At 42.0% G+C, this 24,397-nt stretch overlaps 1 protein-coding gene and 1 long non-coding RNA gene across 9 annotated transcripts in view; one reads left to right on the top strand and one right to left on the bottom strand.

The window, feature by feature from the left end:
• Positions 1 to 16,785, bottom strand: part of LOC309325873 (sodium channel protein type 5 subunit alpha-like) — a 38,414-nt gene extending 21,629 nt beyond the window's left edge. For 4 of the 7 annotated variants that reach the window (XM_081834174.1, XM_081834179.1, XM_081834175.1 and 1 more), the window contains exons 1-9: positions 11,820 to 11,896; positions 11,217 to 11,308; positions 8,839 to 9,078; positions 7,236 to 7,299; positions 6,424 to 6,565; positions 5,432 to 5,629; positions 4,640 to 4,819; positions 2,224 to 2,619; positions 1,171 to 1,297 (exon numbers count right to left, since the gene is read on the bottom strand). In XM_081834174.1, coding sequence (XP_081690300.1) covers positions 1,171 to 1,297; positions 2,224 to 2,619; positions 4,640 to 4,819; positions 5,432 to 5,629; positions 6,424 to 6,565; positions 7,236 to 7,299; positions 8,839 to 9,078; positions 11,217 to 11,308; positions 11,820 to 11,881 — 1,501 coding nt within the window. In that variant the 5' untranslated portion in view covers positions 11,882 to 11,896. Of the gene's footprint in view, positions 1 to 1,170; positions 1,298 to 2,223; positions 2,620 to 4,639; positions 4,820 to 5,431; positions 5,630 to 6,423; positions 6,566 to 7,235; positions 7,300 to 8,838; positions 9,079 to 11,216; positions 11,309 to 11,819; positions 11,897 to 12,990; positions 13,021 to 13,080; positions 13,152 to 16,614 lie in introns of those variants that run through there. The other 3 variants (XM_081834177.1, XM_081834176.1, XM_081834178.1) reach the window with 3 other exon arrangements.
• The window catches only part of LOC309326100, a 39,140-nt gene continuing 27,468 nt past the window's right edge, over positions 12,726 to 24,397 (top strand). The window contains exons 1-3 of one of the 2 annotated variants that reach the window (XR_014150147.1): positions 12,726 to 12,882; positions 17,464 to 17,657; positions 18,245 to 18,411. This is a non-coding gene — a long non-coding RNA (uncharacterized lncRNA). Of the gene's footprint in view, positions 12,883 to 17,463; positions 17,658 to 18,244; positions 18,463 to 24,397 lie in introns of those variants that run through there. The other variant, XR_014150148.1, reaches the window with a different exon arrangement.

Raw genomic sequence — 24,397 nt, 5'->3', positions numbered from 1 at the left:
ATTGATATCTCTGTTAGAATTCCTGCTCCATGATTGCAGTCATGGGATTTTTGTCTTTCACATGACGGTATATGTTTTGACTCCACAGAGTGGGAAGTGACGAAGACAGGATTTTTGTGTTACTGTGTTCCGTGAAGTGGGACTATTGTCCTTTGTTCTTTTTCTCTTTGCTGTCTGATGCTAGAGAGAGAGGGAGCCATGTTGCAGTGCTCCGTGTGTGTTTATATGTAAATAAAGTAGATTAGCCAAAATGCTGAGTTGCTGAGGTCTGTTATGCAACTGCGCAAACTCTGCGGATCCCTAAGTGTACCGGTGTCAGTTGGCATCGGTCGCTGTGATGTTAAGGCTGAAGAAAGCTTTGGAAGCTCCTGAACGATTGACCAGGAGGGAGAGAACATGCCAGTCGGGCATGTGTCTTTGCCAGGGTCCTACTCGAGTGTAGGCCAAACTCCTAACAATCCCATGGGCCAGTTCTTTGTAAGACCATAGGAAACTATTTTATGTCAGAAGCTTTGTCCAGCAGGTTCAGTGGCTTTCAGGAATCTTGTCTAGCTCTTCATGAAGACACCTGGGACGAACCTGGGGCTCTCCACATAGAGGGCATGTTTCTTTGACCACTGAGCTACAGCTCATGGGACTATATTGCCATTCCAATTTCACTGGCTTCCTATCTGTTTCTGATCCCAAAGTGCTAGCTAGTTACCTTGAAAATCCCTAAATGGCACCTCCCGCCCTACTGGTGAGGAAAGGGTGAGAGAAGATCTACATTTATTTTATTATTTTTATTTATTAAATCTGTATACTGCCCTTTATCTGAAAATCTCAGGGTGGTTTACAGCATAAACATACAAAGTAAAAACACAAAATTCATATGAAAAACCAGAACAAAACAAATCCGTAGCCCCAACTCCCACATCAGGAACAAAGGGACAGTAAAGGTCTACATTGGGATCGGCTAGCCCTGTGATTCCTGCCACCTGAAGCAGTTGTCTCATCTTGCCTCAAGGATGGGCCAGCCCTGAATCCCTATTTAAAGGTGATATGCAACACAGGAACAATACATAGACCCAAGTGCAGGTGCTAAATCCGCCCATTTATGGCATTTAAAGCATGTCCTTAACCTTGGTATCCAACCACTATATTGGCGCCCATGAATATGCAACAACATACCTTCCAGCGCACTGGTAATGATACTGACTGCACTTGCTGCCCTTTGTCTTTGAAGTGGGTGATTATAATAATCTACTGAGAGACGCTGAGTTTGGAACCTCTTGTTGGCTTCATCACAAGAAGTAGTCTGTTTAAAGATGTAAACAACATGTCTAGTTATGGAAGCTTTATGTGCTTCGATTTCAGGCAGGAAGAGAAACAGATATGAACGTAAATGTGCTTATTGCAAAATTCAGTGGACCACACAGTCTTAATACATTCGGGGGAAATGTCGAGTGACAATGAGTATTATTGTTCAGTCGTTCTAAGTTTCATTTTCCTCTCACTTCACTATTTATTAGTTCCTTCCTCACCCAGTTTACATGTAACTCGGGACAACACTTCATGCATTTGATGAAGCAGGCTGTAGTTCCATGAAAGCTTCTGTCATAAAGCATTTGTTAGTCTTCAATATGGGTGTGCCTTTGGAATCTTAGCTTTAGAGCTGCACAGCAGTCCTTAGCTAAAAGAGAATGCATGCACTATGGTGCAGAAAGGAAATATTTGCTATTTATTCATACCACAGGGCTCTCACCTCTTAGCTCTTAGTACTCCTTCTTCTTTAAGTCTGCCCCTGCCCCCAAACATTTTGGTAACGCTCCCCACCCTCCATGCCCACTATTCACAAATACATTTACAGTGAGATTCTATGAATGCCTACTTTGAAGTAAATCCCACTGAGTTCAATTAGGTTTACTCCCAGAGAAGTGGTTAGAGGATAATAATCTTAATTGTTGTTGTTTTTGTTGTTGTTGTTTGTATACGTATAGCGAGTGTGTGTGTGTGTGTGTGTGTGTTTTGCAAATTGCCCTGGGACTAATGATGAAGGCTGGGGAAGAAATTTAAATCATCATCATCTATAGGGAAGTAATCTGAGGATAATTTTTAGGGGTGGAATCATTTCTCCTCTAGGTACAGAAAACATATAGCAAAAATTGATTACTGCATCCTAGACAACTGGGGGGAAGCCACCAATCAGAAAATTGCATCTGTCTAATTACATTCTCAACTCACCAGATCTCCTTTCCCAGGATTTTCCATAACTGGAGGAAGCAATGGCCCATCACTGGAAATGGGATCCATGTTAAACGGCCTTGTTCCACTGCCCCCCATCAATGAAACCATCCCATTGCAATCGTCTCCAGTGGCCCATCTGCCGGGCTGCATGTAGTTTGGAGCTGTCAGGCGAGGACTGTAGCTGGTTTGACTTTGGATGCTTGGACGCCTTCCCATTCGTGCAGCCAGCAGTGTGCTGTGCTGGATCTCCGTCTCCCCAATGCTGCTAGATTCATCCTCCCCAAACTCAGCCCTTGAACCAGCATCTCGGCCGGATACATGGAAATTGAATACACTTCCATGACTTGGTCGGCGTTTGGTTGGGTTTGAACCGTAATTGTGGCTAATGAGAGACTGCAGGGATCAAAAGAAGGAAAAAAGAGCAAGAGTGATGCAGACTTTGACATGCTCTGTACTAAATACATTTAATGTTGAGTGTAAGAGTCACTTACAGAAATCCTACCAATTGCAGCAGAAAACTTTATGATTGGCCTTGTGCCTTCCTGTTAATAAAGAGCACTCTGCGTTCAGAAGTGGCAGTTTGTTAGGAGTGATAGCCTGCTTGTGGTTCGAGGACCCGACCCCCGCAATGTGGAATGAATACACAAGGACACGTGATATAAGGTTAATGGGCAAGAAAAGGCCACAGCTTTATTGATTACAGCAGTGATAAGGTATTGGCTTAGGCATTGGATGTCTAAAACAAGGGGGTTTATTCACCAGTGGGTGGAGCCTGTTGATGCTAATCCAACTATAGGCTCTCCCCTAATGTCACCGAGGGTCGTGCCATGGCCTCCCGCCAAGCAGGCATCGGACAGAGTACACGACCGCCGGATTCCTTTAACGGAATACCCAAAAATTGAAGGCATAGGCGATGGCCACACCTAGCTCTTCGACACACCACAACACATTATTCCAATGCCTAACCTACCCACCAATACCACGAAAGTTGTGACGATTGCTACGAGGTAGGCGAAAAAACCAAAAAGCCTAATGCCAAATGGAAAAATTCCTACCAGGCCCCTTGGACAACCAGGGCGACCAACGTAAGGTCCAGAGCAAGGCCAAGAAACTAAGACCTGAGCTTGAAGGGAGTGGAGGGTGGGTGACTCGCGACGAGATGACGGAGAGGAGAATGAGGCCGAGGAGGGGCTGGCGCTGCAGCACATAGGCCGCTGAACACGCCCCCTCGGAGTGCCTGGTTGAGTGCCTGCCGATGGGCGTGGGTGCCAGCCAGGTGAGTGGGGGAGGCAGGGGGCTACCGCCCCCTGCTAGGGGCGGAACTCGGGCTCCCACCCACAACCACTCCCCTCTCTTCCAGGGAGGAGAGTCTTTCTCATTAACTCAGTCTTGCACATACACTCCTGTCTCCCAGTTAACTACTCCACAAAATTTTCCACTAGTACATAAGTCTGTTAATCACTTATGGCTTCCTTACCAGTCACAGGAACCAAGGAACTTGCTATTTATAAGCCTCTGTTAATTCTCATACTTACCGCCATGTAAGACCACCAGGAAGTATTACCATTTTGTAACACCTTTATTCAGACAGATGACAATGTAACTGATTTATTCTATGGCTTTTAGTTGATTTATGGACAGGGTTTGCTATTTTTTTATTGTTGTGACCTACTAGTGCTCTCTTACTGAGAACTGCTAAGAGTAGAGGAAAAACAAATACATCACCTATAAAGCTTTATGCATAGATTGGTTTCCTACTGTTGTAGAATATATATACTTTCTAAAATGTAAATTTTCTAAAAACATTCATGTAGATTTGGGGTTGGCAAATGCTGATTAAAAATTAAGTGTTTCAGTTAAAACCTTTTTTCTCCCTTCATTTAAGCTCCTCCATCTATGAAGACAAGTTAGAGTGCAATTAAAAGTGAAAAGAAATAATGATTGGTTAAAGCTATGGTTTCCCCAGTAGTGATGTATGGAAGTGAGAGCTGTACGATAAAGAAGGCTGATTGCCAAAGAATTGATGCTTTTGAATTATGGTGCTGGAGGAGACTCTTGAGAGTCCCATGGACTGCAAAGAAGATCGAACCTATCCATTCTTAAGGAAATCATCCCTGAGTGCTTACTGGAAGGACAGATCCTGAAGCTGAGGCTCCAAGACTTTGGCCACCTCATGAGAAGAGAAGACTCCCTGGGAAAGACCCTGATGCTGGGAAAGATTGAGGGCACAAGGAGAAGGGGACGACAGAGGATGAGATGGTTGGACAGTGTTCTTGAAGCTACTAAAATGAGTTTGACCAAACTGTGGGAGGCAATGGAAGACAGGAGTGCCTGGCATGCTCTGGTCCATGGGGTCACAAAGAGTCAGACACGACTAAATGACTAAACAACAAAAGCCTTATGAAATAACTACCGGTTTCCGATAGCAGTCACTAGACTGTGATTTTGGGGTTTTGGGATCTTCCCCATAATCTTCCATCCCCAAAGACAACTTTTTCATTCTGTTGCTTCGTTCTTTGACCTCTTTAGAACCTATAGGTGACACTTCAAATGAGCTATGAGACATGCTGTCGTTTTCTTTCGCAGCTAATTCCTAGAATGAAGAAAAAGAGAAGTGGGCATTGTACCATTATGTCTTCATATGAGGAGATAATAATAATAATAATAATAATAATAATAATAATAATAATAATAATAATAATACATTTTGGTATGACAACTTCCCATTCACAGATAACAGTTTGCATTGGATATCCAAATTACTCACAACCTTCATGATTTTAAAGTGAATCACGGTGTTTTTCTAAAAGAAATTTTGTCTTGACAGATTTTTCTTGCCCAACAGGTGTTAGCTATGTTTCAAGTCTGAGCTCCTAGTTTTTGGACACATGAAACATGGAAGCTGGTGCTTAATCTCCTATGGAAGCATCATAATTAAGTGGCAAGTTCTAGCTTTGACCATGTTAGAAACTATCCCATGTTCAATTTATGCTTTCCCCATTCTAAAGACCTTTTTTTATGCCAGCAGACCTATGCAGCTGTTAAAAAAACATTTCATTAGTCGGTCATTTTAATTATCATTTTGTATTGTTTTTAATGGTGTTTTATGTTTTATTGTATACATACTATATATAACTACTGCTATAAACTATGTTTCTGGGGAAATGGAAGTAGTTGTAGATTAGCAATGGGGCAATATATGAACCTCCTGCTCTTTCTTCAGCATCTCCATGGCTTCACGAAATTTCCTTTCTTTTGCTTCTGTTTCAGCAATAGTGGCTGTGCTCTGTTCTTCGTAGGCCATCGTGACCACGGCCAAGATCAAGTTGACCAGGTAGAATGATCCCAGAAATATGACCAGCATGAAAAACAGCATATAGATCTTCCCAGATGCTCTGAGAGTCTGTAGTCAGAAAGAATATAGTAATCATTCTTTTGGTTGTGATGTTTACAAAATGTTAAGGTTTTCATCACCAGTTTTCCCTATGTTAAAGGGGAAAAGGCCTTTGGAACCATATAGAAAACAATGAACCACACTAAAAAAAATAATACAGTAATTCATTAACCAAAATAAAGATGACGAAAGAAACAACATTGAATCTAAAAATGACACATGAAATTCTATGTTATGGATGATCCAAGCTTTGCTTAAAAACCGCCAAGGAAGGAGAGTCCACCACCTCCCAAGGTGGTCTGTTCCACTGTTGAACAGCTCTTGCTGTCGGAAAGTTCTTCCTGATGTTCATTCAGAATCTCCTTTCTTGTAAATTTAATCCCCTGGTTTGGGTCCTACCCTCCAGAACAAGACAAAACAAGCTTGCTCCATCTTCAGTGGCAGCCTTTGAGATATTTGAAGGTGGCTATCATATCTCCTGTCAGTCTCCTGCCTTTTGGACCCAAGAGAACTCTTAGATGGCTAACAATATTTTTACATGTTTTTACATGAAGGAACATTCATAACTGTGATCCCCCTTCTGTGCTCTGAGGTGGCACAGTTTATTCTACCAGCTCAGGACTCTGTGACAACATTTTCATCTCATATTATCACCCCAGGATTCCACTTGGTAGACTCTAGCACATCATTCTACTACTTATATAGCTAAGAAGGGAGCTGTAAAAGATAGGCAGAGCAAGCCGCTTCAAATGACTATGGCAGTTTCCCCATGCAATTTGTTTCAAAAGAATTGAAGCATATACCTGTTGATAGAGGCGTTCCCAGTAATCCTGCGTCATGAGGCGGAACAGGGAAAGGAAGGCCCAGCCAAACGTATCAAAGCTTGTGTACCCAAAGTCAGGATTTTCTCCAACCTTCAGACATACGTATTTCGGCGGGCAGGAACTGCAAATAACAACTTTGTTTCAGTGATAAAATTCTCCAGCATTTAAATATGAAGAGAAAGTTCTGCCAATACAGTGGCACCTCGGGTTACATACGCTTCAGGTTACAGACTCCGCGAACCCAGAAATAGTACCTCGGGTTAAGAACTTTGCTTCAGGGTGAGAACAGAAATTGTGCAGCGCCGGCACAGTGGCAGCAGGAGGCCCCATTAGCTAAAGTGGCGCTTCAGGTTAAGAACTGACCTCCGGAACGAATTAAGTACTTAACCCAAGGTACCACTGTATATGGAGAGACTTGAAAATATGTGAATCTTTTTTTTCTTTCAAAAACATGGCTCCTACATTCAGCAGAGCTGTGGCTCCCAGTAGGTTGGCCAGAGTGGAATTTGTGGCCCTCGGGCTGGAAATCGTTCCCCACCCTTGCAACAGAACTGCAGTTTCAAACTGAAAATGGTAGATCTCAGATCTCGCCACACAAGGGCACATTCACAATGTTTCACATGCAAAAATGATGAGAAGGTCACATTTTACTTTGAACACATGAAAACTGAACTTGAGAATGTGGGCCACAGTTTTGGGAGGAGGGGAGGTAAGTAAACAGAAAGTAAATAAATATTTGGAGTGAATAACAGATATTAAACACACTCATAACAAGTATTATGTAAACTTACCCACCATCTGAAGCATTGCTGCACAATAAATAATCTTCAGTGTCATTCTTATGTATGTAATTCACTGCAACAAAAGGGTCAAGGATAAATATGGTTCCAGATACCGGTAAGTAGAGGTTCTAAAACAGCCAGTCGTTTTGTCAAAACCCATGGTTATCGACCTGGCTCATCAACAAACCATGGTTTAAACTAATCACTGTTCCTCCAGTTCTGATATAATGTGAAACAGTTTAGTTTAAAACCAGAAGTGGGTGCTTCTAATCACATCTGTGCTAAAGGAGGGGAGAGGAAGGAAGAGTGCATGAGCCCAAGATTTCATGTTGCTCATGCACTAAACTAAACTAGGGTTGCCATATTTCAAAAAGTGAAAATCTGGACACAAAAGTTGTTGAGCTTTCTTCACCAAAGTTGTTAAGTTGTTGAGCTACGGCAAAATCACAGGGACATTTTAGAGCTAATTTTAAGGAAAATTGGCAACAACAACACTGCCTCCATGCAATATTGTCAGAACTTGGAAGCTGCAGCCATGCAACCCCAGTAAGCAAGGCTTCAGCGGGGGCAAGAAAGGGGACGGCATCATTTGTGCACAATATGGTTACCAGTGTGGTCACGCCACGGATTTGAATAATGGCATTATGATACTGGATTTTGCCTTTTACACAACTGCTGCACATTTGGATGACTAGCATCCTGTCCAGTGAAGCTGAACATTATATTAGGCAGGGCAAAACAAATACTTCTTCACACATAGTTAACTTATGGTATTCCCACCCACTAGATGTAGTGATGACCACCAACTTGGATGACTTTAACAGAGAATCAGATCAAATCATGGAGGTTAAGGCTTTTGATGGCTACTAGCCATGAGGTCATGTTCTACCTCCACTGTTGGAGGCACACTGTGCCTGTAAATACTAGCTGCTGGGTATCAGAGTTACACTGAGCCACTGTGAGAACGGAGTGTTGGACTTGATGGCCCTTTTGCCCGATACAGCATGGCAGAGGCAAATTTAGGGGAGCATGACACACATTCACCCACACTGGCTACTGAGCTGAGAGGGTGCTGCAATAATGATTTAGAACGGAAGGCAAGAGGCGGGGGCTGCTGAATTTCAGCATCGCCACTGAAATCTGAAAGCCCAACATTCTCCATTGAGCAGGGGCCTCCTTCTAATGTTCTTATTTTTGTTTTTTACATAGGAATTGTTAAAGAACTTCGGTGGATGCAACCAGGACTTGGTGATTTGTTCATTTTTAATTTGTCGGTATGACTTAGTACTTGATCAGTTACCACCTCAATTCCCTGGACTCCCATCCTGTGCAAGTTCAGGCATGGGGTTCAGTTACAATCGCACCACTCATGGAAGAACACTTGGGAGTTTGAAAGTAAGATTGCAATAATCCAAAAAGGATTTATCCCAATGCTACCCGCATGGCAAACCTACCGAAGCACTTATCTGATACTTATAATTCTCACTATTCTTAGGAGTAACAGTCTGAAGTGGCAGACTCGTGTGTTTTGTTTGCTAGGGCCCATTTCAAACCTGAAGACAGAAGATGGAATAAATCCATTGTTTTGCAAAGATCTGAGGACAGCATTTACCTGGGCTATTAGTAAAATTCTCATACGTAGTCAAGTTCTGTTTAGATGAAAAGGATGTTTCATTGGATATGCTCTGGCTGATATATTCCGTGTAGTTCTTGACACATTTGTGTCTCAAATGTCCTTTAAAGAGTTGAAGACCAATGAGGGCAAACACACTCAGGCAGAAAACAGTCAGGATCATAACATCTGCGAGTTTCTTAACAGACTGGATTAAGGCACCTACAATGACTTTCAGACCTGCAGAGGGGGGAAATGAATGACATATGAATTCCAAAATCAAAGTACCTGCAGAACAATTTGGAGTGTCCAAATGGACCTAGAGTTCACTTAACATTCATTGATAAGTGAAAACTGTCAAACACCAATGCACAATACAAGCATACACCAGTTCTGATACTAATTTTAGAACTTATCTGAGGTAAACTCAAAGTGAAACATATTGTAGTGCAAATAAACCCATGCTTTCCTAAATATTCTGTGTACAGCACTTAGTAAATTGTTTTATGTGCTCCATTTAATAAATAAAAACAACAGATGGATGGAACAGAGAAAATCTGTTCATTGTTGGTAGCAAACCTATACAGCATTCGGATCTGTAATCAGTGGGTTTGAATTTTCAGCACAGTTTGTATGATTTGTAAATGGGCAGCCAGCCAGCATGTTTTGCTTTGTATAAAAATAATATCAAATGAACAATCACTAACCATAACTGTTTGCAACAGGACATGAAGCAATTGATTTTCTCTACAGGTGGTACAGCAAGCTAACATTAAAAAAAAAAAAAAAAATTCCTTCCAGTAGCACCTTAAAGACCAACTAAGTTAGTTCTAGAACTAACTTAGTTGGTCTTTAAGGTGCTACTGGAAGGAATTTTTTGTTTTGACTATGGCAGACCAACACGGCTACCTATCTGTAATTAAAAAAAAAAACACCTTCAAATAATGAAGGCATTTCATCCGCTTAGGGAAGATAACCTACGGGACATTTGGAAGTTTTCAGAACAACATTTTTGGGGTGTTTTCAAAATCAGCTCCCTCACTATATTGAGGTGAATAAAAAAATACGATAGGTTTTTTTGTTTTGCTCTCATGAAAGTTTCAGGTTCTTCTCTGTCCCCAGCATTCTCCTCATACACGCAGGGGTGTTTTTTCCCCCAATGTCTGTATAATGTCATTGGCTAACCCATAATTCTCCCATTTATTCCAGATTTTCCCTTTCTAAGAAAAATCCAGTAAGCAAAAAACAGCAACCCAACAACAAACAGTTGCCAGTACCCCATTTGCAAATTAAGCCCCTGTTTGGAAGCACCTCAGTTTACCAGCAACTTGCAACACAGTACAAGATACAGTGGTACCTCGGGTTACATATGCTTCAGGTTACATACGCTTCAGGTTACAGACTCCGCTAACCCAGAAATAGTGCCTCAGGTTAAGAACTTTGCTTCAGGATGAGAACAGAAATTGTGCAGTGGCGGCACGGCAGTAGCAGGAGGCCCCATTAGCTAAAGAGATGCTTCAGGTTAAGAACAGTTTCAGGTTAAGGACGGACCTCCAGAACGAATTAAGTACTTAACCCGAGGTACCACTGTACATGTATATTTATGTACGGTATTCTAGTATTTCACAGATAAAAATAGGTACACTTGTGAACATAATATATGTCTATTATACAAAGAATCATGTCAAGTCCAGTTTCGTCCCCCACTATTACACAATGCTTCCTGTATTAAACATTCAGATTGCCTCTCTTGCTACACTAATTTAAAAGTAAAGAGAGTGTTTTTTTTTCTTTTCATTATTGATATTCTAGGGAAACACTATTCTTTTAATATATGAACAGTTCAAAATAAACATCGGCAGGTGAAGCATGTGAAATGACTGCGCATGCCCAACATTTATTACCTGCCCATCACCAAGAGGTCACAGGGTGCATTACAATATTATTATATTATTATAATATAATATAATATTTAGTTGTCCTTCACCCTTAGGTCCCAGGGCAGGTTACAACCATTTAAAACACAACAATAAAAGCAGTTTGAAATGCATTACAATAACAAAAATGCATTTAGGTGCATTGATGCATATGCACAAGCCTTAAGATGCATCATTCCTAACCTAGAGATTCACTTCTAGAGAACTGGGCATGGGGTGAGGCTCAAACCTGGAAAATGACAGCTATAGCAACTCATCCAGGCAAAAAGCTAGCAAGCCTTCCTATATGTGCCCCCCAAAGGAACAGCTGCAACACGATTGTCTCTGAATGAATACCATTGAAATATATGCATCTGATGTGCCATTGACACATAGATTTGAACTTTGCAAGGGCAAATGCAACCTGATTGCTGTCAGAAATAATTCAGAGATTTTTCATACCTGGGATAATGGAAACGGTTTTTAAAGCTCTCAGCACCCGGAACATCCGAAGGACGGAAACACCACCCATATCAATAAACTCTCCCAAAAGTCTGTAAAATCAAAATGTGAAGTAAGTTTTTTAAAAATACAAACTTTGGGGAGGGGTTACAGCAGCAACACTGGTCCCCTTACGCAGCCTTCTCGGTAGTAGCACCCGCCCTGTGGAACGCCCTCCCACCAGATGTCAAAGAGAACAATAACTACCAGACTTTTAGAAGACATCTGAAGGCAGCTCTGTTTAGGTAAGCTTTTAATGTTTGATGCATTACTGTATTTTAATATTTTGTTGGAAGCCGCCCAGAGTGGCTGGGGAAGCCCAGCCAGATGGGCAGGGTATAAATAATAAATTATTATTATTATTATTAGCCTGACCCAACTGTAGCTCTAGTCAACATACTCCTCACTGTGCCCATGAAAGGCCTTTTAGTGGCAATGGACAGCTATGCTGCTCTTGAATGGAAGCAGAGCCTGGCTTCCAGTTTACAGTGGCTGCTTGGCATCTTCCATTTACCCCCAAATCCATGCCCTGGCCTATAGGTGTATAACTTGGGGAGGCCTTACATTCTGGGTAAATGAACATCGCAGTCAATCAAATGGCCACTGCAGGTACAATTTGCTGCCATTCAGAAGTGGCGCTGCCCAGGGCTAAAATACCCTCTAAAGAGCTGGCACAGGGACGCCCCCCATGGAGTCCGATGCAGCCATGGTATCAGCAAGTGGGGTGGGGGGCATTAAGTTCTTTCTCACTGTCCAGAAAACCAATGGCCTGGCAGAAGCAGAGGGACAGCCCTTAGAATCATGGAACTGTAGTGTTGGAAAGGGCTCTCAGGGTCATCTAGTCCAACCCCCTGCAATGCAGGCTTAAAATCCGGGAGCTTGTCTACAGCCTTAGCGTCTCTACCGTGCAAAGCATTATATATGCAAGTAAGATCCGGAAGGACCTTTCTTGTATATACAACAGTATATATATTATATTATATTAATTAATATTAATTTAAAATTAATATTTAAAATTAAAATCAATTTTTAATTAAAATTAATATTAATTAGCAACAATCAGTTTGGAGGTGCAAATATAGTGAGAAGGGTGGTAGGAAAGATCTGACTCGGCCTAGCCAGGGCTAGTTTCATTTCTGCTAAATGTTTGTAAATACAAACTGGGAAGCCCAGCCAGATGGGCGGGGTATAAATAATAAATTATTATTATAAATTATTATAAATACTGCGGTTACCTTGGTTTACAACCATAATCCGTTCCGGAGGTTTGTTTGTAAACCAAAACAGGTTGTAACCCAAGGCGCGCTTTCGCCAGTGGGGCCTCCCCCCCAAAACTGTTCATAATCCCCAAAAAATGGGTTGTAATCCAAAACAAAAAGGTTGCCAACCAGGATACGCACTTCCGGGTTTGATGTTTTTGTAATCCAAAGCGTATGCAAACCAAGACGTATGCAAACCAAGGTACCACTGTAATCATTACATGAGCCTTTTTTTGAAGGGCTCTTACTTCAGGCTGAGGCCTATAGCAGGAGGTAGACTTTGGGGCCTGGTTTTGTTTTTGTTTCATATTTCTCTCTCCCCATGGCCACCCCTTCCTTCAAAAGAAGACATCTAGGCAATCTTCCATGTATGTATTAGTCAAGACCAGAACTTTGGCTTTCCTTCAGGCCTCTCCATGGCCTTTATCTCAGTGTATTCAAGTGACATGTGACTATTTTACTGATGTATTTTTTACTTTTCTACCCCAGTGTTCCTCTCAAGAGCTTGGGACATTTCCTGGGCAGTCTTCTATTTTAGGTATTAGGCTCAGATGGTGGCCTTTTACCTCAGATTTATAAAGGAATACTGCTACTTTCACATCTCTTTCCAAAGATTTCTGGGCACTTCCTGGCCAATTGTGATAGGAATTTTATGGTCTTAGATATATGGCAACGTTCATAACCACACGTACATAGATCAGCACAGGAAAGCCAACCTGGAACCATTTTGATTCCAATACTAAGCAAATGTTTCTCTGCATGGTCAAAATGGAAAAGCCTCCCCATTGTCTCTTCCTTCACAAATCCTGTCTTAATCTGTGTTTGAATAAGGGTGGGAGCCTTAGCATTACAAAAGACTGCCCAGGCTCCCCAAGAAATCCAATCAAGTAACCTGCCAGACAGGAAATAAACAAAGCGACAGGAGAAAACAACATGCAAATGTTCTGTTTTAGATCCCCTTATCTGAGGGGTGGTCTTAGGTTACACCTCTTCTGTGATGAATGCATAATGTTTCTGGGGGTGGTCTTGATCTAGAGGATGGGAATTTCAAAAGTCTTTATAAGCCCTTGTGAGGCACCTAACCATAAGCCTGCATTTTTATCAAAGCTTCTATATATTTCAATCAAGGCTTGTATTTAAAAATGAGCTTAAAACGGATTTTCAAATGTTTCATGCCAGGCAGAGAAAACCTTGGCCATTCTCCTAAGACAAGAGGGCCCCATTGATTTATAGTAGAAAAACAATTCTCAAAGTCATAAAAAGGGAGAATTACATATGCTGCCCCAAGGCTGAAAAAACACCATTAGGAATGGGGTAAGATAATACTAATGTGCCTCCCAGTAAAATGAGCCAGATCTTCTTTCTAAGGTTGAAAGGCCAGGAGCAAATGGAAAAAAAAACATTTAGCTAGAAGAAAGAGAGCATTTTTGGGGAAGTCTTTTTCTAAAGCCATTCTTTCTTAAACTGAAGAGGCTTCTTTTAAAAGCTGTTTTACTGAGTTTCTTCCTTTTTACTTTGAAAAGCTTTATTCTTTTAAGAGGCTACCTATGATAAATGTATGAAATATATTAGCTTAAATATATTGGCTTAAATGTAATTATGCAAAGGATTTAAGGAATGCTAGATTCTTATTTCATATGGTTGTAAGAGTTGTATTTATCCTGAAATTAAGTCAGCCACCAGCCCCCCCCCCTGCCAGACAGAAGACGCCATCCAAGCAGTCTTGATATATAGTTGTCAGGCATTTTGTTTAGAAACATTAAATGAAGGAAATCTTTCAATGTTGATGTGAAACTCAAGATCCTTGACATCTGTTGAACATAAAAAATGTAAGATTAAACATTTGTTTTAGAAGGCAATAGGGCAAGGAGGGCAAGAGGTGAGCTGGTAATTAAGATTCCATGTAAGATATATTATTACTTATATGTCATATATATAGCTCTTTGTCTCCCTTATAAGGGCAAGGAAGTGGGTGTATCTTTTGTGGGTGTATCTTTTGTGATTGGTTCTACCAAACAGCCAATAGGAATTTCAACCAGGCTGATTGGACAGAGGCAGCCACAGGAGGAGCAAAGGGGGCTGGATTAAGGGAATATAAGTGCTGGCCAGAATGGCAGGAGGCCAGGCCAGAGCTTGGTAACCATGTACCACTGTGCCTCTTATTTATTTGTCTGACAAATAAATTACTATTTTAATTTCTCTATTGCTGCGTTGAATATTTCATTCCAGCTAAGCGTTAACCACAAGCAGGGTGCTACACTTGCACAGCAATTTTGGGGGTCCTCCTCCTCTCCTGCGTGTGAGGGGAGCACCCTGTTGCAACAGATCAATAAAGATCAAGCTTACTAGCTGCTTTGCTTCTCAATATTCTCTGGTTGGCCTCTGTTATTTTCTCCTACCAATAGGGAACCTATGTAAGGACCCTATATGGGCTCTTGGATACCCCATAAGGGAAAAGGGCATATTTTTATTTACAACACAATCATGGCTCCATCTAGGTATTAGTCAGGCTCAGAACTTTACCTCAGGCTGAGGGACTATGAGCAGATTTTGCTGAGGCCTGTAAATTGCTTGTGCTCACTTTTATTCCCCTCAGCAGAGCTTCTGGGTTTAAACTACAATATGGTTCCACAGTCAGAAGTTTGAACATGAAACAGTTTTTCAGCACAAAAGCACAGCTCTGGGGAAAGAAGCTAAAATGGACAGATTCGCCAATCCCCTATTGCAGGGTAGTGTGATCACTTGCATCACCTCAGCAAGGCAATGGTGAGGAGGGTAATTTTACCACACATTTTGGGGACAACCATTGCAAAATATGTGGTAGAACGACTAGTCTAATGAAAGAGGTGAGGACAGGTGACCCCACCTAGGCCCGAAGTCACCCCCCCAAAAAAATAATCACCCCAGGCCTCAAAACTGTCCAAAATTCCCTTTCTCTCTCCTAAAAATCCACAGCTAGAGCTTTTCTGTGGATTCTCACAAGATGCTGTGCATAGGCAAAATGTTACTTTTATCAGTACGAGAGAGCTCCAAAAAGCTAATGAATAGGCTCTGTCAGAGCAAGCCTGAGAACTGACTGTTATCTCATTCAGTGTGACGTGGCAGCTAAAAAAGCCAATGCAATTCTGGGCTGCATCAATAGGAGTATAGCATCTAGATCAAGGGAAGTAATAGTGCCACTGTATTCTGCTCCGGTCAGACCTCACCTGGAGTACTGTGTCCAGTTCTGGGCACCACAGTTCAAGAAGGACACGGACAAACTGGAACGTGTCCAGAGGAGGGCAACCAAAATGGTCAAAGGCCTGGAAACGATGCCTTATGAGGAACGGCTAAGGGAGCTGGGCATGTTTAGCCTGGAGAAGAGGAGGTTAAGGGGTGATATGATAGCCATGTTCAAATATATAAAAGGATGTCCCATAGAGGAGGGAGAAAGGTTGTTTTCTGCTGCTCCAGAGAAGCGGACACGGAGCAATGGCTCCAAACTACAAGAAAGAAGATTCCACCTAAACATTAGGAAGAACTTCCTGACAGTAAGAGCTGTTCGACAGTGGAATTTGCTGGCAAGGAGTGTGGTGGAGTCTCCTTCTTTGGAGGTCTTTAAGCAGAGGCTTGACAACCATATGTCAGGAGTGCTCTGATGGTGTTTCCTGCTTGGCAGGGGGTTGGACTCGATGGCCCTTGTGGTCTCTTCCAACTCTATGATTCTACGATTCATTCAGTTGCAACATCTTAGACATGCTGAACCACAAGGCTCCTCGACCCCCTTGGCTTCTCACCCCCTTTCCTGGGAAGAGTCCAAAAGAGTCCCAAGACAGGAGCTTTCTGTTCATGCTTAGGGGAACTCATGGAGCAGGACTCTTGAAGAGGAGGAGAAAGGGGAGGGAACTGGAAGGGGAATATATGCTCTGTGCAAATGGCTGTGAACTCGTGCTTGTTTGTGAGTTATCACACACTTGCTCCTTCTACCAGTTCATGGATGGTAGAAATAAAGCTTTTTCTCTGAAACTATTCCTTGAGTGTCTGTTTGACTCCCACTCCCTTTCCCGGGTGCAATACTTTTTCCCACCCGAGGGCAAAGCCTCATAAGGCTACACTAACACCTCAAGCGACATGGGAGTCAAAAACCCTCAGCGAAGAAGTATCTTATCTTCAGAGGAGAGTGGACCAGGGGATTGGATCAGCTCTCTGCCTGCTGAGTCCCAAACAGGATGGAAGCGAGACACACACTTCCTCCAGGGACCTGCAATCCTCTATTAGGAGCCATTTGCAATTAATGGTGTGTTAGTGCTGCCTGCAGGCAAGGCTCTCAAAGCACTGGCCTTTTAGTACCGGAGCTGCATGGAGAAGGATCGGGCATAATATACAGAGAGTGCAGAATGTAGTAATGGGGAACAGAATTCAACTTCCTGAGAAAGTCAATCTCTGGTCCTAATGCCTGCAAAAATATTAGGCTGGAGACGCTGATGAATAACTATTTCAGCATTTGGGGGGAATCCCAAGTTTTACAGCAGCGCGACAAAATCTTTATGAGCAAGATCTGGAGGACTAGAAAGCATTTCGTGATGATATCAATGGCAGCTGCCTCGATAAGAGCTTTCTCTCCTTCCTCTAATCACTTTTATATGCGCTTTCTACCCAGAAATTAAATCAAACTTCTTTTAGGCTCTGAGACCAAACATTTTCCCATGTATAAGGTGCCCCCATGTATAAGACGTCCCCTATTTTTTGAGCCCCAAATTAAGAAATAATTAATTGCAACATTGTGTGTATAAGACGACCTCCAATTTCAAACTTAAAAAATTTGGGGGGAAATACAGTCTTATACATGGAAAAATACAGTAAGTATTCTAAACGTGGAAGGGGAATAAGTGCATGCTATGTTGTTGTTTTTAAATGTCCCTTTTAGCCACCACTGTCCAATTTATTGAAAGGAAATTATTTAATTGCAGCAAACACTGATGCTTACGCCATCACGATAACACTGAAATCCAGCCAGTTCCATGGGTCTCGAAGGAAGGTGAATTCATTCAAGCAAAAGCCTCTTGCCAATATCTTGATTAGACATTCGAAGGAATAAATGGCCGTGAAAGTATACCTGGGGAGTGAAAGTGTACAGGGAAACAAGGTCAACACAGAAAGTAAGGTAACAATCGTAAGATATATTCCTCTGGCTTACCCCAATGTTTTCAGTTTTAAATGTATGCCGATTTGCCAACTCCCCATAGAGTAATGGAAAGTGAGTATTCATGTGATATTTGGTCCTTTTCTGTCTTGAGGCGTCATAAGGGACTAATGAACTGCAATAACTCTTTTTTTTTAAGTATAGGAAAAGACTGTGGGTTGACCTTAACAAAGGCATACTAAGAGTAAACCAATTTGCTACCAAAAAAAAGGGATAGCAGCTTGGTCAGAGGGCATTCTGAATATTGCTTTGTTGGATTTTAGATTATGAATTTAAAATCAGTGTTGAAGTTGCTTTTCCATTACATATTGTTTGTGGACTGAAAACAGCAACAGCACTCAATACTGACCATATTCACTGCATTGAATAAGCAAACATTACCCATTTCTGCTCCTGTTTCCATTTTCTTCAGCATTCTCTGACATCCCTAGCTGTGTGTAATAGTCCCTAGATAAAGGCATCCAAACTTGAAATAAACTCAAACGAGGGGCATATGAATTAATCCTTGCATAAGACACCTTTTTCCACAGTGTGTTCTGCATTTTTAGGTCCTGTATTAGGAGAATATAGTAGAAATAGAAGGAACGATATCACCAAAGTTACTTACTCAACATACTTCGTGGAGGAAGTCTCGCTGCTATTTGACTGCACGTCCGCAAGAGCCATGAAGACACAATTGGTGAAAATAGTGACCATAATAAACATAGTGAACAATGTAAGTAACAGGAGTTAAGGAAAATGACAATTGAAAAACTTTACACTAGCATTTGCTGTGGATTCTCAGCTTCAAATGTGTGTGGAGGGGTCCCCCACCCTTCCCTTGATGTAATGTTGAGCATCCACAAACTGCTAATATTATCCCCATAAAAATATTAGGTTTGTAGAAGTAGCACAACTTTTCACACATCTTATGACAGCCTTCCACAACATGGTACCATCCAGATGTTTTCATCAGCCCCACCAGCATAGCCAAGGCCCTGGGGATTATTGAAGTTGTAGTCTACTCTGAAGAATCTGGAGGGTACCATCCTAGGTAAGACTGCCTTACAAGGAGTTGTGTTCCAGGTGTGGATACACCTCATATCTCTCTTCCTGAATTACAACAGAATTTGACTGAATGGCAGAAGTGTGACATTGGGAGAGAAGATATTTCTCTCAATACTGGAACCCAAGGCCACCCAGTGAAATTGGTTAGATGCACATTTGTCCTGAACAACAACAACAACAAAGAGGGATTCTTTACACACACACACACACACACACACACAAACACACAAACACACACATAAACACATAAACAAAAAAAACACCATCAACTTAATGCAGGATTAGCCAATGTTATGCTCTCCAATGTTATGCTCTTCAGATGGACTACAGTACACATCAATATTGATCATTAGCCATGCTGTCTGAGACGGATGGGACCTGAAGTCCAAAACATCTGGAGGCCACCTTGTTGGTTAACCCTACCATAATGGAATCCATTGCCATGTGATGTGCAGGTGGCCTCTGAATCAGAAGGCTATAAAAGAGATAAATGAATGGAGGATTGGTTCATGAATAGCCAGTAGCCATGAGAGATAAATGGATGTTTCCTGGTCAGAGGCAGCATACTCTGAATTGCACTTGCTGAGGAACAGTGAACAGGAGAGGTCTGTTGCTCTTGCACATCTTCTTCACGTAAAGGATATGAATGTACCAAAAGCTTAATTACCATTCGTCTGATTGGATGAAAAGGGCTAAAGATATACAAAGCACGTGTGGCTGTAAATCGGAAGATGGCCTTCCCTTTGTTCAACACCATAAATGTCTGTGGGTGGAAATACATTAACTGGAAACATTGTTCTATGACAGTTAATGCTAATATCACACTATGCGCTCCGTCCCTAAGTATATCAATTAAGGGGAATGAATTTGGGAGATGTTTTTTTTAAAAGTAGGCTACAAAAAAGGTGTCAGGAGTGTTCATGAAAGACAGGAGAGAGACTGTGAAAGCTGCTGGAGGAACAGGTTGCTCTGTCTTCTTAACTTGCTCACCTTAAAGGGCTAGCAGGATTCTAGGGGCTGATATGTGACAATCAATCATTCATTTGTATGCCGTCTTTCCAAAGTTCAAACCATGTGCACAGCGGCTTACAACATATAAAAAATGATGGGGTGGAACTGTCAAAAAGCACAGGAAAGATAATGAAAACCTAGTAGAATAACTGCAGATTTATCAGCGCTAACTGGAGAAGCTGAATTGTGATGCTACAGTCCTGTCAGCCAATAGGGGGTTCTTCTCAGTCTCTCTCCAGGATTGTAGTTATCAGCTAAGGCTAAAGTCTGCTCAACGCTGTGCTAGAAATCAAGGATAATACACCGTCAGAAAGAAATCTGCAATGTTAATGAAGCCCTATTAGAATTATTTAAAAGGCACACAACTTTCCACCTTCCTATGATCACCTTGTTTCTTTCAAATAATGCAGCCCCCCCCCCTTCTCATTATATTACCAAAGCCTATGGGCCACAAAAATTTTATTCACCTTATGATCATGATAGTAGGGGTCAAGATCCTCAAGAGGTTCTCCAATGAGCTCCAGAGGAGGGTTTCCATACAGGGCAGGCAGCTTCTGGAATACCTGTAGGTCAAGCTGAGGGCGTGGCTTCTCTGCAGGGGGTGGGTCTCTGCATGCTTTCTTGGCCGCAATGCGTTTCTCAATGGCAACCAAGGATTCGGGAGTGAAGCGGCGGAAGTTGTTAGCTCCTAGCAACGTCAAGTCAGCCATTTTTGCATTCTTCTCATAAGCAGAACTTACTCCTCGTTGCAAAATTCACTGTGGAGCTATTATCTGTGTTTGGCCACACGGTTGGGAAACACTTTCTGAACAGCAAAGCAAAGCAGGAGATGACTAGATAAGGACACCCACTGAAATCTTAAAGTCATAAAAAGTGGTTTAGTGTTGCTAATGTGGCAACTCATTTCTCGTTAAGTGCACATTTGCTTACAATTTAATAAAATAAAGGAAACTTTTCATTGCAGAAAGGGGAAGCCTCGAATATTATCCAGACTATAGACAATTCCCGTAAAGTGTAAAAAGGTCAGAAAGAAAGAAATGGCCACACAAATTAACTTTCATACCCCAGAGGTATTCTTGGAAGATCCCCATTGATCTCAGTAAAAGACAATGACTCAGTTGCATATGATCCAGCCTCAACTGCACAGATTCAGAACAGATAAAATGAGGTATAATTAATGGTGCAAATAAGTCCCACTGAACACACTGCCAAAAGTTATATCCAGTGACTTAGATAGCTTTAAAAAGTGACTAAACAAAGTCATTGTAGTTCTATCAAGAGCTCTCAATGGGATTTCCCTCTTTAGAAGCAGTATACTACTGAATCCCAGGATTACTGTATACTGAGCGAAGAAGACTGCCCTCATTCTTGACTGACTTTGTCATGGATTAAAGGCTAACCATGACATCATGTTCACTATGGGATTTCTGATTGGCTAGGAATAAAGTTCCTAAGATATAGACCAATTAAAAATGGTATCAAAGCAACTATCAGTCAGGAAACAAAAAGGCAAAGAATTGTGGAAGTTTGGGAAATAATTGCACACACCCTCAAAAAGGAAAAAAATGACTACAGTTTCCTAGAGATGTTGTTCTCTGGATGCAAAATTTGGGTTTCCTTGGCACATTGTTTTGATATTTCTTCAAGTGCATATTACATCAGCCCTGATTCAAAATACAACCACCAAGGAAATCTGTTGAGATTTACTGCAGTTCGCATTGTTCGAGACAAATGATAGTGGGGCAAAGAAAAGCTAGTTTGAATTATGTATGGATTGATAGCACTCCTCCGCAGAGCACAGAGGGAATAGTATAATTGCTGCTCTGCACCCTTTGCCAAGGGTTGCAGGCACCTGCCCAATAGTAGCTTGTTAGCAGCCGCGGTGCTTCTGTCAAAGCATGCCCAGCATAAAAGGATCACAAGTTGGTTTTGAAAAGCTAACCATATGCACAACTATGTCATTTTGCCCTGAGAATCCTCCCAGTTGCCACAAGGAACTAGACATTTAATACTGGATGCAGAATTTAGCACCCTGAGAACCTTAGTGTGCATTTTTGTCTAATGCAAAGAGCCCTGTCAGGCAACATGTTATACACTATTATAACACACGCTAGGAGCCTTGTACCCAGCATTGCTCAGGATTTCTAAGAAACCAAATAACCAGGGCAGTTTTGAAAGTTTCCATCCACCATCTTAATTTAAAATGGTATCCAATCGTACCCAACTGTATCAAAATGGTATCCAACTGTATCCAAACTGTATCTCAGGAACCATAATGTAAAATTAGGTTACGATATCTTCAGCAGTGTCCAAATATATAGTGAACAAACAACTTTCCAAAATATTTAGCAGACTTACAGCCTCATGCCCAGTGCTGTGAAGTGATGTAGGGTTGTGTATAATGCCAGTCCTAGTCATTATTATGTGACCAGGTTTACAGCTTAAAGAGCTCTTACCCTTCCCCAGCATACCTGGGTGTTACCTAGAATGGGAGCCTTTTTAACTTCCCATGGAAGGAACCAATAGCTGTGCTGATCTCAAGAGTATGTGTGTAGCGTAATCTCTTGCAGAGCATGAGTAGCCTCTGTACTTAGTGCTGGATGACTTAAAAGCTGCTAGAATACCTATGGGATGGGTGGAAGAACATCTCATTTCAGCCAAGTGACCATATGCACTCAAAGGCTATACAGGGAGAGCAGGGCTGCTATTTAAGTTATCCGGGGAATTTCTCATTTTATGCCAAGCAGGATCACTTAGAGGTAGATACAGGGGGTACTAATGTACCAGGCCCACTGCCAGCAGAGGCCCAGACTCTCAGTCTTCGTGTGTGTGTGTGTGTTAAGTATGCCTTTAGCTCTCCTACAAAGGAAGTTATGGAGCAAAATGTGCAGATCTCTGTGAGATGATCCATCTTGAAGTGTTTTCGCCAATGAGTGAAGCTCTGATTGACAGATGAGTTGTTTAGACACCAAGTAATAGGAATCTCTGTGACTCTAATGAGTTTCTGTTTTATCATCTCCTTTAGTGCACTTTTCCTGCATCTTTCTCATTTTCTAGTCATTGGAATCTCCATAGTTTGCCCTTCTTTTTTTCATAGTAACTAGGATGCATCTTTCCTGTGGTGGATTTGTCTGAGATCAGGTACTCCCTAGAAATACTTGATCTGTAAATAACGCTACACAATAAATATGGGTGGGTGTTATCCCTCCCTCCCTCCCCCCCCCGCCACCGCAACTACCACTGGCATGGAAGGTTGCTCAGATGGGAATGTGGCCCTTGGTCTGAAAAAGTAATGGAGACAAAGATAGCTTCTAGTCAAGTGGGGGAAGAAGACAATGAATGCCTATTTAAAAAATAGGAAACATTTGGTCCTTGAGCCTGCTGTTAGAGATGAGGGAAATAAGTTTCTACACACATAATAGGTAAAGGTAAAGGGACCCCTGACCATTAGGTCCAGTCGTGGCCGACTCTGGGGTTGCGGCGCTCATCTCGCTTTATTGGCCGAGGGAGACGGTGTACAGCTTCCGGGTCATGTGGCCAGCATGACTAAGCCGCTTCTGGCAAACCAGAGCAGCGCACGGAAACGCCGTTTACCTTCCCGCCGGAGCGGTACCTATTTATCTACTTGCACTTTGACGTGCTTTCGAACTGCTAGGTTGGCAGGAACAGGGACCGAGCAACGGGAATTCACCCCATCGAGGGGATTCAAACCGCCGACCTTCTGATCGGCAAGTCCTAGGCTCTGTGGTTTAACCCACAGTGCCACCCGCATCCCACGACACACATGATATTCTCTGCTAAATATACAAGAGGGTCTAAGAGACTGAATTCTCTCTGTACGCCACAGGAGAAGTGAGGAACCATCTTTTCCTTCTGGGCAGCTTTCCGGAGGATGTGGATACACATGCCCTATCCCATAATACTGGAACGTAGGGTGGAAGGGATCATCCATTGAAACTGACTGGTAGGCAATTCTTGACAAACAAAAGGAAATGCTTCTTAATGCATCACATAATCAGTTTGCTGTTGCATGATGTGGTAATGGCCAGTTGCTTAAATTACTTGAAAGAGGAAGGTAGAATGTCATGGAGGAGGAGAGGTCTACTAAGCCTCATAGTTCTATGGTACTTCCATGTTCATCAGCACTGTGCCTTTAGAGAAAGATGTAGTTCTTGGGAAGCAACTCAACACCAGGTGAGGCCTGCCAGCTTCATGGCCTGATGGTGGGCTTCCTTGAACTTTCTGGCCACTAAAGAGAAGACGATGCTGGGCTAAAGGTCTGTTCCAGCTTCCTGCGTTTTCATGTTTCAGGATCTCTTCCCAAGCCTCACCAATAATTTATTAATTTACTTGCTTCATTTATGCAGCCACCCAATAACAGAGGTTCTCTAGGAGGCTCACAAAAATAAAATACAGTATAAAAAAATTTATAACATAATTTCAATAGAATTTAAAAATGAATTCAGTGATTTGTTGACAAGTGGAAGGAAGTGCTCTGAAGGTACTGTTCCCCTTAAATCTTTAGAATGGGGCACCTGGGTTCAGTACAAAGCACGATGATCGTGTTTTTTGGTATGATATAAATTCACTCCCCGACATTTTTCCTATGTTAAATATTTTCTAGATATCCTCCAAGAGATTGA

The sequence above is a fragment of the Podarcis erhardii genome (genome assembly GCF_964252035.2).
Source record: "Podarcis erhardii genome assembly, chromosome: 12".
Classification (NCBI taxonomy): Eukaryota; Metazoa; Chordata; class Lepidosauria; order Squamata; family Lacertidae; genus Podarcis; species Podarcis erhardii.
The sequence above is the reverse complement of the archived record's forward strand: the minus strand, read 5'-3'. Positions and strand labels throughout refer to the sequence as shown.